Source organism: Oxyura jamaicensis, chromosome Z, assembly GCF_011077185.1.
Source record: "Oxyura jamaicensis isolate SHBP4307 breed ruddy duck chromosome Z, BPBGC_Ojam_1.0, whole genome shotgun sequence".
NCBI classification, from domain to species: domain Eukaryota; kingdom Metazoa; phylum Chordata; class Aves; order Anseriformes; family Anatidae; genus Oxyura; species Oxyura jamaicensis.
In genome coordinates, this window is record NC_048926.1 from 48,805,410 (window position 1) to 48,825,894 (window position 20,485).

Consider the following 20,485-nt stretch of genomic DNA (forward strand, 5'->3'; position numbering starts at 1 on the left):
CAACAAAGAAGAAACTAATTAATCAGAGAAGGAAATTGACAGCTAGACAGAGGAAAGCACACTTTTTTTCTTTTATACCAGAGCAATAATTTCGATGCAAGGTCAAAGAAAAATAAAGAGCTCAATTGTACTGGGTGGTGGCCCAAATTAGGTGGGAGTGCACCAGGTGGTGACCAAAGACTTCTCAGACCAAAAATTAACTTTGCAAATTAAAAATGGACAGGACAGAAACAAAAAAGTGGAGGAAAATAACAGACTCCTGGTGTAAGCACACCAATGAGCTTAGCCTAGTAAAGAAACTAGGGCCATGTTCTTCTATGAAAATCTGCAAGACAGAAGGCTCACTGAACTCCTGCTATCGAGCAATACATCTGGTAATTGGGATTTAGCAGAATTTACCGAAACACAGCAGTGGATAGGACTGCAGCACATAGGATGCATGGGAAGAAACACTTATCACGTCACTGGAGAGTGCAAGATCAGCTTACAGAACCTACAAAGAGTGTCTGTGGGAAGTGTAAGAAACCTGGTGCATTCACAAGGTATTACTCTTCTCAAAATAAAAAAGGGCTTGGGTCAGAACATAGGAGATTAATTTCAGGCTATTTAAAGAACCAATAAAACTTGTGCATAGTTATTTCTTTAACAGATTACTATCAGCTCCTTATCACCTTATGAAAACAGATGAAATCAACTATTTGTTTAAAATTTTCATTGTGCTAAAATATATTAGCATAAAACCTGACAAGAGAAAATCAGAGGTTGTTATGAAAATACCTTCCCTTGGCTTCTGTTTGTGTCCTTCCAGCGTTTTACTGGGGTACTAAGGGGGTATCGGAGGGGGTTAAAAAGCAATACTTAAACCACCCACAGGAACATGCTTTCTTCAACTGTATCACTATTTAGTTTTGTTTCTTTGCATCATCCATTCCTTCATTTACCATCCTATTTCAGAGGGTGATACAGATTCATGTTCAAACATGCCTCTTTAGTGATCGTATTACGAGTACTGCAGTCTTGGAAACACTGAGAGGAATATTTAGCAACCAAAATAACATTAGCAGCCTGAGTAAAGCACTGTTTTCCACGAAGGCCCTGCTTCATTTCAAGGCAACACAGTGTATCCGTTTAGCCCTGACAAAAGGACAGAAAGAGGCTGTAACTGCACAGTGACACATTTCAATCCAATCTGACTGATCGGTGATGGTAATACGTAAATAATGCCTTTTAATTAAGGAACCTCCTCAAGTGCACTAATACATACCACACGACTGTTAGTGTACTGCTCTGGGGCATGCTATTAGAGAGATGATGCCATTGAAATTTGGCGAGCAATGTGTTGTTATTGCAATGAAGTTTACAAATCTATCTGCAAAGGCATGGTTCAAAACCATGAAAAAGAACTGGAAAGCACCAGTATGCAATTCTAGAAGGCCTACGAAGTAATGGAAGTGATCCAGACAATGTCTTTGTGTGCAGTCTGAGTAACAGTCTTCTGTAAAATTGACTGAAATGACTCAGTACATGTATGCGTTTTTCATCTTAAGGGCATTACAGCTGAACAGAATGGAGGTGCCATACACAAGACACCTCATTTGATAAGCCAGCATTTTGCCAGAATAAAGCAGAAGGAACTCTGTTCCCACCGCCTGGGTTTCAAGAGAGGTGGAAAAGCCCTTAACTCACTGGAAGCTACAAATAACACAGGAACACATGCAGTTACTCAAAGTTCAGTCTTCTTTTTGATCCAGTTAAGAGCCTTTAAATTTATGTCAATATTCATGACATTACAGGTGTCCCAGGCATAGGCACCTGACAACGATTATGAGAAAAGAGCCATGTTGCAGAGAACGTAAATTTAAAAATAAAAGGCATGTTTTAAGCGTTTTGCAGACTAAGTAGCAAATCAAGTAACTTGCTTCTTTCAGGTATTATTCTGAAAGACCATTAGTTTCTGGTGTTTCTGCAAGACCACACCAGGCCTTCCACAAAAGGAGCCTGCTTTATGGCAGAGCTTGAAAGTGAAAGCTGGGACACTGTTAGTGAGGTCATGAAAAGGTTCAGAAGGTAAAATAAAAGGCGGCACATGAAGGAGATAGACTGTGCAGACTATGCATTTTTCCTGAGAAACTGGACTGGATTACACCAACAGGCTAAAGGTACGGTAGGGTTGGACAAGGACCTTCTATGCAAGTCTGCGATTTTGGCCTCCCTTGAAATAAAGCAGTAAGTCTGAGTGGTTGGATGAGCCTCAGTGTCATAGTCACAAAATTTTGCAATACATTGAACAATAAGAAGTAATAAAAATGTAAAAGTATAGAAATTGCCTTAAAAAGGACTTGGACAGGACAAAAGGACAGGAGTTGGACTTAATGATCCTTATGGGTCCCTTCCAGCTCAGGATATTCTATGATTCTACGAAAAAGTAGCGTGTTTTTCAGCATGAGAGTCTCCTGAACCGTCTCCTTACCACCTGTCTGGCTCATGAGTTGGCTTACACTGATAGTATATGCATTGCTACAAGTCACAAAGAAAAAAAATATTCATGTACTTATTCAGGTGCATTTGTATCTGACTAAATACTCCAGTTAAAGCAACGGTGTGTGGCAGAACAAGGGCTGTACAACACAACAGCACGCTGTACAACGAGCAGAGCAGCTGTGTGGTGGAAGGACAACTAAGGACCCATGGTCAAGCATAGCTAGGCAGGCCCACAAAGATTTTTCCTGAGAACTGTCCTGAAGAAGTTTGTCACTTTGTAATGAGCAGGCTCCTACAACAATTGAACAGCTGATTTCAAAAACTAGGTCAATGCTCTGCAAAGTGCTATCTGTATTTCAAAAACACACGGATGGCTTTAGTTTTCCAAGCAAATGCACAGCACTGGATCAACAGAAATGTACAAAAATGTGTTGTTTCGCTTTTCTCCACTTTTAAAAGTATATGCTCTGCCCTTTCCATGAATTGTGACTCACAGATTACAACATGCTGCATTAACACACCATGTACTTCATGGGGAATAGCTTAACTGCATCATAAAGCTTGAATCAAGATTTTAATAAGGAGTAAGACTGAAGATTCCTATAAACAAATCCAATATGCCATTTTATATCTCAAAGATTTTAAAAGTCACGTTATTTTTAATTGACATATATAATCCAAAAAACTATGCAAATAATTTTGGAAATAGATGAATGGCATTTTAATGGACTGCACATCATCCAGGCAGGAGGAGAGGACTAACTTCTCATGTTGATATCTGAGAGCTCATCTCCCTCAATCCTACTGGACTAAGAGTGAGATAAATCTGTATTTATTTGTTAGAAATTAAAATGGTCAAATTTCTAATACTTGCATTGACACCTAAGGATCATTCAGGTACTGAGCAAGGTCAATTTCTATCAGCTTTTTTCTTAAGTCATCAGACAGGTATTTTATTTTAAATCCCTTTGCTTCCCTGAAGCCAAATATCAACTGAGCATATTGGTGTGATTTTGCTCTATTTGCGCTGGAATTCTCTTAGTCATTGCAATTCAACTTCAGTGGCCATGTTTGCAAGATGACTGTCCTTTCTATGTATTGGTTTAGCTTGATCTGGATGTCACACAATATAATGATTTTTCCTCCAAGTGTAACCATATTCCTTGTCAATTCCAACCTCAAGCAGGCGGACTTTCTCCCACAGCACTGGATTTGATGCACACTTTAAAGCTAGTTTAAGAAACCTAACAGTATTTCTGTCCTTTCTTCCTTACGTATGCTTTAAAATGTTCTTCTGTCCACTTGTTCACTGTGTACTTTTTCCACACAAGAGACATTCTGAATTCTTGACAAAAATATCCGTAGCGTGAAAACATCCCTTCACTCTCCAAAGATTTTATCTAAAAATTAAAAAAGCAATCAAGTCTGAAATCCTGTCTTCAGTTAAGGTGTACCTGATTTCACTCTGTGTTTCTTAAGTGAACTATTCCCTTCCTTCACCACCCTACAGCCACACCTCAAGACGGGTCTTACACAGTACAGAAGTCATGACATGTCCAGATTTCCTCCTGCTTTTTGGCAGATATTGCAGTGCCAAGTCAGGTCCTCTTCACCCTTCCTTCCTTCCCTTTCCCCCTTCAACTCAAACATACAGATTTGCATTTGAAAGACTTTGGATAGAAATGAGATTAAGGATAAGAAAAAAATTATGTGGCATATCCATCTAGAGCAGACATTTTTCTGTCCCCACTAAGCCATTAGTTAATACCTTACTTCTCACTGAGCTTGGTCAAAGAGCACTAATTTAAAAAGCCATAACAGAAACAGAAAAACTGAGCAATACAGTTAATTACAAACAAAGCAGTGCTGATATTCATACTTACAGGCTGAGGCTGTTCTGCAATACAGCAGTTGAAACACAACCAGAACTCGCTCATTGTTTACAGTCTGAAGTGTGTACGCAGATGAAAAGCAGGACTTGACTTCTGTAAACGTATCTCCAGGTAGTAAGTTCTTTAAATAGATTTATTTATAATTGTTCCAATGTGAATTTCTTTTTCTCTCTTGAGCTTTTCTCTGAAGACAAATCAGTCCCAGGACAAACACGGTGAAGTTAGAAAATTATTTCAGAGTATTCTTTCAGCAGGTTGGTCCCAGCACCACAGAAATGTTATTTATGCTTCTTTGGTCCCTAGTTAAGTGAACCTGAAAACAAAAATACATTGTATCAAAAAGAAATAAGATACAGAATTTCATGCTCCAAAGAGAGCCGCCCACACCTGTGATTTCTTGGTGGTATCTTGAACCACTGAGTGAAGAGATACTAGCAAACAACTCATGCTTATTTCTACAATGACAACTCCCAATGGCATTTAACAGAAATCCATATGAGGTTTAGATTCTAGCTTTTGGTAGATGAAGCAATATTGAGGACCGGTGTCCAATCTTCTGGCAGCCGTCTTGGTTTGATCTGATTCTAACTTTCCAATGTCATTTTTGGAAGTGACAATTGACCACACATACTCCCTTTTAGCTTAGGAAAGAAATTCTGCCTATTGGCACTTCATGTATCTTCATAGCAAAATTACACAATCCATTTACGGAGCAACTTTTAAATACAATTAACACCAACCTCATAGCACAGCTGCCAAACAAAAAGCATGTTTTTCTAAATACCAAGAAAAAAATCTGCAGAAAGGACAAACTTGGTTAACTCAAGACCATTTCCCTTCTCTCTTGATCCTGCTGTTTCATGTACAGTTGACATCAAAATAGAAGATTACTTGTAGAGTTTGAAACTGTTTCCTTAAACCTGCAAAATTCTTCATGTGGAACAACCGAGGGTCCAGATTCCAACCATTCCTTTGCTAAAGTAACATTTATTGGTTAATCTCCAACCCAGTTTCTTTCACTAAGAGTGCAATAAGAATTCCAGTGAGATTTCATTTTGGTCATTTATCTTGCCATCTATCATACAATTAATTTGGAGGGAAATGGAAGTAAAAGAAAAGAGTATTCAGAAAAATTCACATACATACTTCTTAATAGTTTTAAATATGGCTGCACCTTCATAGAAATTTTGTATGTGCATACCTACGCATTGCTGTCTGTATGCAGCTCTTCACAGAGTGAAGTGGTTTGGAGACCCCATGGGATGCACAAGCAACATCTTTACGTACGTATCTGTATACACACCGAGCATGTTGGCTTGCACGAGCTGCTTGTCTGGCAGAGCAGTCACACTTAGCTGCTGCCTTCATCAGTTCTCTACACACGACACGTTAGCCATGAGGTCCTTAATTTACTGCACACAAGCAAAGCTACTGTACTGTGCTGCCACTACAAGCCAGGTACTTTCCAGGATTGTTGGCTGTGATGTGCATACAAAGAAACAGCAGCACCTTTCTTGTACTAAGTCCAAACCCTCTGGGAAGCCTTCCCTCTTCTTCCCTTTCCAGAGGCTGACAGAGGTTCTTCAATAAATAAAAGTGTGCTGCGGTAGCAACATCTAAATAGGAAAACTCCAGCAAAAGTACTTCTATCTCCTAGATCTATCTCTATCAGTAGTCTATCAGTAGTGTTTAAAGTAAGTTTATGTGCATTTCTTACCTAAAAGTCAGAATGGAAAAATGAACATTTTACTGTCTTTCCTTATCACTAATACCATACAGATCAAAGCAATTTGAACAGAGATGAAAAAAATAAACAAAAAAGATCCTTCTATATGATCTTTGGTTTGTCAGTCTCATTTCAAAAAGAGGCTTTAGTACAGTACTAATATTTATTTTTAATACTTAGGGCGACAATTTCTGCCTCAGAAATGGTCATCTAAACCCCCTGCATGTGTCAAGAAGCTGCACTCAAACATGGGAATTATCAACCAACAGTGTGAACTGCGATAGTATAAAACTTAAAAGGAAATAACTTAAAACACTAAAGGTCTCTAAGGAAGTTCTCACATCATAATTAGGCAACTTCGCATCATTTTCTCAATTCTAGTGACTTAAAGTTGGATCAAGCTTAAATAGCCAGAGCCTAATGTAGAAAAGTTTGATAAGAAAACACGCTGCTGTTCCCTCCAATTTCAGAATTTGCATCCCACATAATTCTTTTCTTGACTTGATTTAATATGTAACAAGACTGGAACTAGAACACGGTAAATTTCTGTTAAACATATAACAATTAACATTTTTAGCCCAGCAACTGCACAGCTTATCTCTACTTAAAACTGAGGGTTTTGCTTCTGACAGGAACCAAGTTGTTCTGAAATGTAGCAATGCTCTCCTCACTCTAGCCATTCAGTTTACAAGCAGTTGCAAAAGCAAGTACTCAAAATTACAGCATTTTGAAGTCTAATGCACTGTAACCTGCACAAGCTATAAGCAGGAGTCTCGCACGCATCTCCTCCTGTTAGGCAAGTATTTTGATGTGCAGATCCTGAAGTTTTAATCCTGGTGCTTGTTCCAGACCTGACAAGACCCAGGTATATCACATTCTTGTTTTCACAAAGGGTTAACTTTCCTCCAGCTACTACAGCCCTGTACAGAACACATACATGGAAAGGGCTGGGAAATTCCTCTGTTGATTGCCCCACTCGCTTGCGTGCTAGTAGCTACAGCACTCTTCGTCTTGCTGTAGCTTTTAAGCGCTATGCTCAGCTGAAGGCCTGGGAACAAAACCGAAAGGCTTGGCCATGCTTCTCTGAGCCTGGAATGCTTTTCCTGGTTACAAAATACTCGAGTGTGTACAAGATTTTCTCCACCCAGTCGGACTCATCGTGCTGGACTTGAATCCTCAAGGACACAATTCTAAAACCAACCTGCCCCCTTACACGAAAAGCTACCAAGTGCCAAAGCCAAGCTAGAGATTACAAGTAATTTTCTCTGATTACACATTCATTCTTAAAAATGCATTTTTCTCCTCTATACTCTATAGAAGGCCACATTTGCCTTGAATTTCTTGGTTCTACCAGCACTATCAAGCAGTTTTTCGGTACGTTCTCTTTCAATTACAAATAGAAATGGTGGGGGGAGGAAAACACATCCACTAAGTTTGGACAAAACTGACTGTAACTGCACCCTTCAGAAGGTAAGCCAAGCCTGAGAAGTATTTGTTAAAGAGTGCTGGGTTTTTATATGTCCCTCTCTGCTAAAAATGTGATCTATAGAATGGTCAAGTTAACATAAAAGACCGGGTATAAATATGCTGCACCAAAATGGAAAGAAAAAACAATTCAGCTGAAGGCACAAAGGGATATCAACGCTGCGGAGTCAACAGGAACACACTTGCACTTCTCTTATGCTGCTTATAGCTCCTTTAAAGAACAAACTGAAACAGGAAAATTCTCCTTTTCCAAATTATTGGTTATTAAAGAGTAAGAGAGAATGGAAAATCTGTACACTGACCTACAACTACAAGCCAGACAACTATGTAGTACCAGTCCTCCAACGCTTTCCTAAGGAAGTGTTCTGCAAAGCCTGGACTACCCCAGATCTGGCCACAATTAAGGAGATCCTAAAACTTAGACAGAACCTCGCAGCCAGTTCTGTTTTGTCACAGGGTCAAGCTGTTAACATGGCACCGCGTGATCAATGAATCACACCACAAGGACTCCTGTGTTCATCTCTGCAGACCGGCCAGATCAAGGGGACAACGCTGGGGCCACAACTGAAGTATGCAGTTGGAGACAGCAGCTCCATCACTCCTCGGTTTTGCTCTTTCCACAGCTTTGAGGTGCTTGCAGAGGCAGCACGCCACATCTCTCATGTTGAAATGACAATGCACTTATTCTACACCTGAACTAGAAAGTCAAAACAGTGATCAATGGTGAAACACCTATTAGCTTTTATCCAGTTTGAACTTTCTGAACTCTGAATTTGACTTGTTTTATTTAGAGCATTCAGTTCACAAACCAATAACTTGTAGAGTTATTTGCTGAACTTCTCTGGCATGTATCTTGCAAATTTGCAAGATATGAGTGTACACACTAATTTTACCTTTTATAGTTTAGTATGAAAAGAATTAAAATATTAAAAAGGAGGATGCATTGTTGTTCAAAGGGGATACCAGCAAGGTTATTTTCATTACTTCGAAGTTCATTCTAAAATAATCTAAATCTAATAAAAACAAAACAAAACAAAACAACAACAAAAAAAACACCAACAAAACAATTGCCTACTGTTAAATACAAGTCATAAAGGTGGTAAGTGCAAACACTGCCTCAGAGGTTAGTAGGGGTGTGGAGCACATTCTGTTACTAAAAGAGACGGCTGATACTGTAAGTACTCATGTCCTACAGAAAAGTTAATCAGAGCAGGAAATAAGAAAGGAATAAAACAGAAGTCAGACACTCTCTCCTCTGAGCTCTTCACACTTAGTGACAAAAAGGGGGTTACAGAGCATTTACCTTAGTTGATCCAAAGAGGGATACGCTGCATGCTGTAGAGGGTACAGTAGGAATATAGTTACTTATGAATCATGTAGGTTAAGAAAAGCCTACTGTTTTTAAGAAACACCTATAAAGTTCCTTTTAAGGGTCAACCCTCTATATCCTCTGGCTGTGTAACTGTTTGCTATAGCTTCAGACAGGAAGTGTGGTAACAAGCCTATGACAATTACTTGAAGCAAATAAAACCACAGGAAGAGAAAGAAAATGACTGCAGGTGTTAACATCTGAATTTAACTAATTTGCCCCAAAGCTCAAACTACTGCTTAAGGAGAGGGAAAAAAATAATAAAAAAAAGAAGTAAAGCATATACAAAGTCACAGCTAAGTATGACATGTCACAGCATGTCATGATGTACCATGACATGCACATGTATGCACAAAGTCATGGCTAGGACTACTATGAGTTTTTTAGTCTCCAGTAATTTACAGGAAAGAAATTTACAATCGTTCTTGATATGGAAGAATAATTTCATAAATCTGCTTTCTTTGGCCTTAGATGCCCCGAACAGCTGTCACTTGTTTCAACACTTCATCAATAGAAAATTGTTTTGGAGTTGTTTTTTTAAGACTTTTTTTTTTTTTTTTCATTTTTTCCCTTTAAATCTATATTATAGCTGTACCATTTCCTCTAGCTGCTTAGCAGATTCTTTTCTTTCTGTCACTTGAATATGTATGGGCAAGATGAGGTTAAGGTGATTCCAAACTAACAGGTTAAGCTCATGCACCATTTCCATGGACTTTAAACCGTAGCAACTCATGGATGCTTTCCAGCTCTCAAAGCAGGTGGGAAGCGTTTACTTCCCTGACAGTTTGGTTTTCAAACTACTTTTTGAAATAAAATGACCTGTAGGACAAGCAATGTAGGCTTAGAAAAAAAATGCTACTTATTGAGAAAGTTGCCTTCATACCTGAATTTTGTACAACAGGCTGTCTTGGCAGTGCTGAGGTACTTGCAGAAGCCCTCTTCCTCCCTCTCCCCAGCCTGAGCAGACCCTGCTGGGGACTTTGCTGCTGCTTTTAGTGCACCAGTTATCTTTGCACTCTCAAACCCCGAGAAACCGGAGCTGCACAGAGCTCTTGCCAGACCAGGGATAACACTCACCGTCAGCACAGGCTGAAATCTATTTTTCACTTCCTCATAACTTTCCCATATCTATTCCTCCCTCCCTGCCATATGCTTTGGGGTTTAAGTTTCAAGAAAATGAATAAGCGTCTTCAAAGTTTGAGTTAAGACTTTCTCATGCATTTTTAAGCATTTAAAGCATAGGTCCTGATACTGTATAGAAGTATTTTATTCATGCCTTTTTCTATGATATGGTTTTGAACATTTTGTGTGCTCTAAGTTTGTAGGAAAGGATGGCAAGAAAAGATGCAGTAAGGGAACAGCAGTAAGCCAGTAAGGAGAAATACCAGGCATTTCGTATCACGTCTCTAAGAGAAAACAATAAAGCAGGTACCAGCCAGGAAAGCCAGTTGGAAGCGTAAAGCATAGGGTCTTTAACCATCTTTATAACATTGGTAACATGAAGCTCAAACAGTTGTTCTTATCATTGATGAGTGTAATGACTTTTTTTTTGGAAACCCTTCCTACCCATAATTCCCTGTTTTTTTTGTTTGTTTGTTTGTTTTGTTTTTTACTCCGTAGCCACTCTGCTAAATTTAATTATTTCAGTTAAGTGGCCCAGCCTCCAAGCCTCCATGGGTTCAATGCAGCTTTCTAAAAGAGCTGATGCACACAGCTTACTCTATTTCCCACACACAGATCTGCCATACGTGCAAACAGGAACTTCCCTCTCTGAAAACCACAACACAGAACATTCAGTAGTTCTGCACTACGAAAATATACAAAGACTAACAGACAACTAGTGATCCAAATTTACTAAATAACAGAAATACAAACCTAAGACAAAATAACCCAGTATAAACTCTAGCCATAATATAATTTGTCCCACATAAGAAGAAGTCCATTAATTACAAGTCAAAGCCTTTGAGAATCTAATCCTGTGTTTATAGGAAATCTAACTGCATATTTCCTGTCAGTTCACACTGGGTAACATGATTTTAAAATTATATTTGAAGTTCCAGTTGGCCAATAACATTTCCTTTTTTGCTGACAAACCCTACTGAAGACAACACAAAAGATTTTTTTTTTCTCTTCTCATCCAATCTCCTTACTGATTCTGACAGGTAATACCAGTTAGAGAGAAAAAAGAGACCCTCAGACTAGTGCTCTAATGCAGCCTCTGAAAACTGTATCATTTCTGTAAAGAATAGAAACAAACAAAAAAAAACAATCCCTAAACAGCTCCCAGTTTTTACTCCTAAAGTAATGACAGGAAACGATCAACATCCGTGTCCATGGAGTCCATTATTTTAACAACAGTTTAGTATTACAGGAGTAGTATGGCCCACAGGAAAAAAATCCAGATCTAATTACTTGACAGGCCATATGAGATATTCAGAGGACTCTTTACCTGTTCTTTACTATGACAATAGGTAAAAAGCATTCACAGCATTTAATATTCCTTTTTCCACAGAAAACTGATGTACCAGAAGCAATCGCTTTCTCTTCAAAGCTCTTCAAAGAGCCACAGAAGCGCATATTTTTCATCTACTAGCCTCTAGGGCCCTGTCATCTCTCTATATTTATTCTCTAGCCCTTTTATCAGTTTCTCTGTTGTTAGCTGCTTCAGATGATGAACTCTATGCACATGCAGGCACGTGTGCACATGGGGGATGGCTGAAGGAAACTTAAAATCATTTCGAAGACAGCTGGATCACTCCAGACTAACAAGGCAAGTTCAGCTGTCGGGAAGGTGTACGTGCAGCAGCTGGAGACGGGCCCAGCGGTTCCATCTCCACCGATGGCCTCGCTCCTCAGTGCTCCCTCTGACCCTTCTCCTCACGCAGATCCCAGACGTGGGCCTCAAACCTTGTGGTCGCCGCTCATTCAAACTGTGCACACGACAGCCCTACCTGCCCCTACCTTTATAAATCAGGCTGCTGCTGCTCTGCACTGGGTCACTTTTTCCTGACATTTCATAGCCATGTATTAAAATACTTGCTTTATTTCAGAAGAAGTCCACCTCAGAAGCACACATGCACGTGAAAACGCTTGCCACAGCCATGCTTGCTTTGAGACTGGAGCACATGAACAACATCTGAAAAGCTGGCTGAGGTTTTGCCCTTCTCCCATCGGTATCGGGAGCAGCACTGTGCGACATGCAGCCCAATGTGACGCCCAGGCACTAGGGTCAGGTTTCATCGTGGTATAGCATTATACAGCAATAGCTGCCTCTCTGCCTCCAGACATTTCTCAAGTCACTCAAGCAAAAAGAAAATCTAAAAATAACTGTAGAAACAAAGAGCTGGGTTCGCGTATTATAATTTAAATCCGCCATAACACAGGAAAGTGTCCTAATTCTAGAATCCTTGAACAGTTGCCAAAACAGAAACAAAACATAAAACACGACACAAAGCCCACAATACACTGAAACAGAACTACTAAGGAAGAAGCACACATGACTTCCACAGCACAGGTAACCCTCCTATACATTTCTACATACCAGAAGCCTACAAAATGCTATGACCGCATGTGCACGCACCTGTGGGAAGCCAGACACAAAACATTTAACTCAGTAACTGCAGTGATCACAAAAGACTTCATTCCCATGACCAAGACCATCATGCTGTTATACAGCAAATATGAAAATAACCATAAAGGTAACAAATTCTTACCTCTACAATCCTAAAACAGCTATTCTATACAAAGGAGAACAACCACAAACTGAAAAAAAGTTTCTAGGGTCAGCCGGTAAAGAAAAAATATGTTAAGAGTTGCAGTCAGCCTGAAATTAGGCTTTGCAGGTCAACAGCACCTTTTCTTTTGCTGAAAGTAGTGCTTATTTTTCAAAACAGAATGAGATTTACAGAGGAAAGATGGAGGAAGTCCTCAGGAGATTTTTGTTGCAAAGATTGTGTACACTAAGCTACTAACATGCACATATAGACATAACTTGTTAGTAGCTATAACAGTACCTATGTAGACATGATTGTTTCACAGAGGAAATCCTATAATCCAGTATCCTATTTTGGGACCACTTTCAGACTGCAGCTTGACTCAGAAGCTGCAGATCAGTTACAAGGAATTATTTCTCGTTCCTTCCCCGACCCCCAAGTTCTCAGAGTGACTACAAATGATACTCAATATTCAGTTGGGGTATTTACAAAAAATATTTGACCTCAGAGATTTCTTTCATGTCTTTTTCAAAACACTGATGTAATGTTTATCTAGACACTTAAAGGCAAGAGCATGAAAAATTTAATTGCAAACACAATATTGAACATTTTCAAAGATTTTCATTTTACAACGTTTACCTATTAATCTTTTGGTTGAACGTGCAGATAAAGTTTGTTGTCTGGTATGTCTTTTATATAGAAGAAAAAAAACACTTTCCCAAATTAAGTTTAATTATATATCAATAAAGCTTAAGGAACCAGGTGGAGACGTGCAATTTTAGAAACAAGTATTCTGAGAGAAAAGATCCTATGCCATACTATACACAGAGAAATAGCTAATTTAAATAAAAATACACAGTACACAAGACAACTTTCTAGCTCTGAAATGCAATTTCAATGGAGATAGAAAAATTATTGACCTAGTTAAGAAACAAAGGCAGTTTCAAAATGTTCCAGAAACATTATAACAAAGTATGTATTCTCAACAGAACAGCCACTACTGTTCTGACATCCGAATGTACAGGAAGTTAAATTGTCTCCTCAGAAATGACCCGCTTATCATGCCAAGAAACTCTGGATTATATTCCCTGTGTACCCACAAACAGTTCAAGGCCGTTACTGTTAAAAATGCCAATTTGGAAAATGCCCGCTGGGTCACATCTCAACAGTGGTTAAGTTATCTACAGTTTTATTGCCAATGTAAAACCACCGTAAATCTGAAGTGATCTGGCAGTCCTATGCAATAACCTGCATATACAGCGGCATCTGACTTACCTCCACTGATAACATAACCAGTTGAGCAGAAAAACCTAAGATTTAAAGCACGTCAATTCTTCAGGCTAAGAATTACTTCTCCAACTAGTTTTAAGACAAATTGTACATACCTGTAAATACTAAGATAGCACTTCAACTCCCCAAACTGAAAGCTGCTGACTTGCAGTGCTTGTCTACTAAATATGAAAGAAGTTTTATATTCTCGAGTTAGTGACTTGCTATAGGGAAGTAAACAGGCAACGTGACAAGTGTAGTCTGACACCAAATAACCACAGGATGACAGTATTTGAACCCCATAGTGAACTTCTTGTTGTATTAAGTACAGCTGTTCCCATACAAAAGACAGAAGATAACTGCACAGCATGTAGTTAGAAATTGTACTACCACACATACTATTAAGAAATTGAGTATCACAAATAGGTTGCGATTTCCAAGATGCAAACTCAGTCTGCCAACAATTTCATGAGTTTCAATGAATAAATTGCAAAGATAACCCTGCATCACAAACTATTAAATCTTTTCCAAGAATATAACAATTGCTCTTGCACACCGACTGTTTTTTGTTAGATTTTTTTTTTAAAATAACACCTCAGTTTCTTAAGGCATCAAAAATAAAATGCTTGAGTGGAATGAATTGTGATACATACAAACATTTCTCAAACTAAATACTTTTCTGGTCTTTGTTATGTAAAAAAGTATTCTCTACATGTTATATGAACATGCACGAGGACTCAGCACAGCCTGCCATCTCTATTTAGCGTTTCATTTGTTTAAGATTGGCTATTTCACAGGGTGGGACAGCCCTGCCTGCCTCCCTCCACCATATCCTGGCCCCAGGATATGGGGGCACCTGCAATGATGCTAGGGGCACCTGCAGAGAGCTGCCAGAAACACCCCACAGAGTGCAGGTAACTGACATCTTCCAAAAAGCTGGAGGAGTTAACTGATGAATACTTAAATAGCTAAGGTTTTCTTTCTGTTTTTTTCTTCTCCTCGGCAGAAGACCTAATTCATCTACAACACATTTACTCAATTATTATGATTGCAAAATTGCTTCAGCCAGTTGGCTTCGATGTACTCATGCATCTGCTATTAATTCTGTTCCCCAAGAACACTGCTTTTTATTTGCTCTCAGCCTTATTTAGCACTAGAAACACCCTTCCTATTCTCTTTCTAATACATTCTAGACTAAAGTCATGTCACACAATAGAAGTTACATTCATTACAGGCAGAACTACTACATGACATTTGGAAAGCGGAGTCAGGCCAGCTATTCAATGTGACCTAGTTGAAAATTAATCTAAACAGTATTTCTTCCTTCTAAAAGCACAAGCTTGGGGGTAAGAAAAGTACAAAAGACGTTAAGAATCACATGACAGGAGGCTGACTTTCAGGCTCTGATCTCAATCGAACCACTGCCTCTAACAGGGAAGGTACAGGCCGCACTGACATTTCCTCCCAGCAATCTCTGTGCTGCAGATCTCAATGCTACCTCCACTACACTGAAAATTATTTTGTTTGACATCCAAGAACTCCACAGTTTAACAAAAAAAAAAAAAAGGCCTTTATAAACTGAAGAGCACACTCAATTGCAAGTCCCCTCTATTTCTACAATGAGTAGTAAAGAAAATACAACAGCATGACATTTTTGCCCAATTTACCTTCACAGTCACTGGTTTAATTTTTAACCTCCTTGAAAGTATAAAATTATTCTTGTATGATAAAGCTTAACTCACAGCAAGTCTATCTGCTTCTCAGATGCTGTTTGAAAAACACATCTTCCACCACAATACCAGGTGTTCAGAAGCTGGTGTTGCAAATGCACTCTCAACCGCAATGCCTGTGCTGCCTGCAGTCTTAACAAGGGTCTGGTTACATCAAAGTGATCAAGCTGTCCAGCTCTTCCTACCAGGCTTGGCTCAACGTGACTGACTGGGGGGTTCTGTTCCGGATTAGGAAGCAGCTCTCACAGCAGCACAAGACCCCCAAGAAAATCCCAACTCCCTCACAAATCCCCCTGAAACCACACCACAATCCTCCCCACCCCCAGGAGCTGGGCTGAAAGCAGTGGGGCTAGCTGTCACAAGCACCAAGGGTGCCCGGGACAGAGATGATTTCCATGCTGCCTATGGATAGCGAGCACAGAGCAGCTATGGCAGCGTCCACGTGCAGAGGTGACCCAGACTTGGGACCTCAGAGCACGACGCGCACCAAACAACCCCACCACCCCTCATCCCTCTGGGTGGGCGATTTAGGCACCGTGCATAGTTAGGAATAAGGAGCTAGAGACAGCGCTGTTTTTAGGATACACCCTACAGCGCTGCGTGTTGCTCTGTTTCATGCTGGAACCAAAGCTGCAGCACATGAAAACTAAAGGGACAATTTCCAGGCTATTGCAACAATGAAAAGCCTGCACATGAAGGATCTGTTTTCTCACCTCTTTATTCTAGGAATTTCATGCAAGAGGATGCATTTATGGGTACAGAGCTATCACAACACTTTTAAAAAAAAAAAAAAAAATCAGTAACCTCAAGAGTTCAGCGTGCACAGCCAACTCAGATATTTTTGTGCAAGACTTTTCTTTCAGTTTCACAGGTAGGTTCTGTTGTCCTTAAAGGGCAAAGATTGGCACCCATATAGACAAATTCTGTACTTAGCTGATACTAACTGGAAAGTTCTCTGTGTATCAAGTCAGTATTTTTCAACACTGAGGTCAATAAAGACAGAGTGATTAAGACACCAGTGCAAGGTTTTCACCAATGAATGAAAACCAAACTTAAGCTGCGTGGAATAAATATGAGATCAACCAATCTAGCTTATTTATTGAATGAGGCTCAAACACAAGAGGTTTCTATTTAAATACACATTTTACTTATAGTCACTTTTTCAGATGATAAATGGAGGTATAAAACACACCTTTAGCTAGAAAAATGTTTATTATGCCCCAAAAAATAACTTCTGAAGGCAGACTGGAAAAACAGCACCCTGTGCTCTCTGCCTCCAGGTTCTCTTTCTACTCTAACACAGATTTAATCAATTCACCTTAAGTTAAGGAATATACAGTTTAACAGTAAAAGCTGATGGGAGGGGAGAGAGGGAACAAAAACGGGAAGGTGACTATCAGAAAAACACTAAAATTTTACTAGATTATAGAAGAGTCTCAGTATGCAAGTGGTGGAAGTTCCAGCACATGAGTCATTTAGCACTAAACTGGACAGAGCATTAGTTAAAAAAACAAAAAACGAGAACCACAGGCAAACAGTCATATCTTGGCAAAGAAATTAACAAATGAATGAGCAGATCTTTTCCATTCCATTTTTAAATGATTCTGTGGGAAAGAAATGAAAATATCTTTAATGTACGACAAAGCTGCACTACCAAAAATAAAAAAGTTGTTTCAGTAACCACTTAAAGAGCTGGTAAAAACTTCAAGGACCAGTATCAAACAAGTAGAAGAATGACAACTTTTTCAACTCTGCTTTCCCTGTATTTTAACACAGGCACAACTCCTCATCTTGGGCCGTGAATTCGCTGATAGGACTTCCGAAGTCATGTTTGCGACTGGACCGTCATTGCAAAGTCTGGTAATTGCTGAGTTACTGGAAAAAATCATGCACACCTACAACAGCATATGTATATATATAAAGATCTTTGCATGTAATACATCATCGTGAATCATATTGCTAACTATTTAACATGAATTAATTGAATTGTTGAAATAGAAAGCAAAACTGGGAGAGAGGAAATAAGGGTTCTATTCTTGGCTTTGCCATGAACACCCTGACACTGAGGAAGTCTCCTGACTTCTTGCATTTTGCACGCAGGGGAAACTGAGGCATAGTGATCATATTAATTTATAACTCGAGATACCTATGGACATTCTAAGCACAAGCCATTTTCACTAATTTATGTATTTCAGTGTATAAGTTTTTGCAGATCTGGGACACCGAAACTGCATGATGATACTAAAGACAGAGGGCAATCCTTTCCCCAGCAAAACAGGCCAACAGGCAATCATTAGTTTTTAGAATTGTGTATGTTAATCTTCAAATTTTTAGGAGAAAGTATTGAAAAAAATAAGAAAAATATCGCATTTTTTTTCCTATAAAGAAACAGGTATGTTTCTCTGAATTCTCTCTAGAGAACTCTGAATTGGCCAATAATAACCTGCCTTGGAAAGAAAAAAAAATGCAGTGTCAACAACTTAAACCATGGTAATTAAAAAATAAAAAAACTTTACAACTGTCCTGATACCTGCTTTCATTGCATTGTAGCAATGTCACATACTCAGAACGTGTCACGATAAAACTGCAACATTCTTCTTTCTACAGGGAATCATCAGTTATTTGATCTTCCTGCTCAGAATAAATAAAATAAGTGGTCTTCTGCATTTAAGGCAGTAATACTGCATGCTGCTTCTCAGCCAACACTTTAAGAAAAGCTTTATTGCTTGTGTAGGTGGGAAAGATTGAATGTAGTATGCTACGTTATAAGTATATTGGACAGTGGCTGCAGTATCTGCTGACACTAATTCTTTACTAGTCATGTGAAATTCTAGTATCCACATGAGGAGTCAGCATGTGATCCCTATCAACTTTTACATACTTTTACTAGTTTCATTTCACCCATGTAAACCTTGTCTTCTCTACTCATAAAAGCTCCGCTGTATACTCAGCAATCCTGTGAGAAAAGAATGCTACGCAACCTTCTTGACAGCCCTTACAGATACAGTAAGTCCCTTTATGTAATACATCACATATGCACTGGCTATACATATCCATGTTTACCTCTCCGGTACACTTGAAGTGGAAATAATCCCCAAAATATGAAAAATAAAAAAGATTTGCCTTTTTTTTTTTACTACAATTAGTCAACTACATGTGGCTATAATCACGCCAGATATTGCTTCACTTCTTAATGTATCAAAGTCAATATACAATTGTTTGTTTTTGCAAACCTGTATATTCTGTTTAAATGGATTTTTCTGACATAACAGGATCTTAAAAAGCCTTATCATTGTTCTTAATGTAGATTTTATAGCTGAGACACAAGACAACAGATGAGAAACAAATGGCTTACAGATGAGACCAATTATAGAGGAAAAAATAAGCCAAAGAAATAGAAATATGGCTTGGATGGAAAGCTGACTTACTAATGCTGACCTACAGCAGTTACATGGAAAAAAACAACATCCTATTTACTAGTGCATGCATTTTCAAGTACATTACTATGCCACAAATCTGCATGTCTTAGTGAGATTGTCCTTTGTCAAGTACTGTAAGTTGAAAGTGTACTTGTATTTTTAACCAGCAAAAATAGCAAAAATAACAAAAATAAGTAATAAAGTCAAAGGTTCATTTATGGCCAGTAGTATGATTCTGCAGTTTTGTATTTAGTCCAGTTTTCAGTCCTTCTATTTTTTTTGATATCTCTAAGAGACAAAAAAATCTTACATTTTCATTTGTTGTGTGGACCAACATCAGCTAATTCAAAGAAGTCTTCATTTAGAACTTGCACTTACAAACAAAAATTGTATCAGATGGACTGGTATTTCTTCTAATCAGAAGAGGCCTCTACAATGTTGTTAATCTAATATTCTACACAAAAAGACATTAAAGTCATAATTGAATGAACACTAACTTCAACCTCTAGTCCATTTTTTTTTTTTTTTAATCAGCAGGCATCCAAATGTCACTTTAAAATAACAAATCATGGGATTATGGGGAATCCAATATTTCACTCAGAAAGCTTTTCTAATTATTAATGATATTGAGTCTTAAAAGCTTGCGTCGTTTCAGTAATAATTCAGAGTTGTTTAAAAACTTCATCCCATCCCACTATTAACTTTTTTTCTCCCTTTTCTGAAACAAGATTTTCACAACCTCCTCATTGTTTCCAAAAGGCAAGATACAGCAAAAAACAAACAAACAAACAAAAAAAAAAACTGCTTTTCTCCTTACTGTACAAGGATTAATCCGGAAGTTGGGTGTACCTGGAGAGAAGGAAATCACACCTCACCTGCTTTTTGTCATTATTTTTATTATGCATGACATTCTGAGCAGAGACATACAACATATATACATTTAAGTATCAAGGTATATATACATTTAAGTAATCAAGGTAAAAATTTTTCCTCCTTTACAACTGACCTTGAATTTTTGCCATATGTCTCTTTGTTTCAAACAAAGAAGTGAATGTATTAGTGTTGTCTATGTATCTAGCTTCTGTATGATGACCCACCTGGTACAGCTCAAATCTTTGGAAAGGAATAATGCTACAGGAGGCAAGGCAGAATCAGGAATTTAGAAGAACTTAACCCCAAACCACTCAAAATCTCCTTCCCTAAAGCCCCTCCACCCTCAAGATACTTGCACTCTTATGCTGCTACTAAGGCTTCAGCCGGAGTTTTGTGCACCTTCCAGCATTTAAAACAAACAAGGTAATTGCCCTCAAGCTGCCTGATACCAACATCTTCGTTTGCTCCTCTGTGCTGCCCAGGGTCTCCTGCAGCAGCACTGCGAGAGGGGAGCACTGGGGACAGCAG

General features: G+C 38.7%; 1 protein-coding gene across 1 annotated transcript in view; it reads right to left on the reverse strand.

Moving 5' to 3' along the window:
* Nucleotides 1-20,485, reverse strand: part of CDC42SE2 (CDC42 small effector 2) — a 66,624-nt gene that overhangs the window by 27,824 nt on the left and 18,315 nt on the right. The window contains exon 3 of the mRNA XM_035310060.1: nucleotides 4,365-4,686. Coding sequence (XP_035165951.1) covers nucleotides 4,365-4,418 — 54 coding nt within the window. The 5' untranslated portion in view covers nucleotides 4,419-4,686. The remainder of the gene's footprint in view (nucleotides 1-4,364; nucleotides 4,687-20,485) is intronic.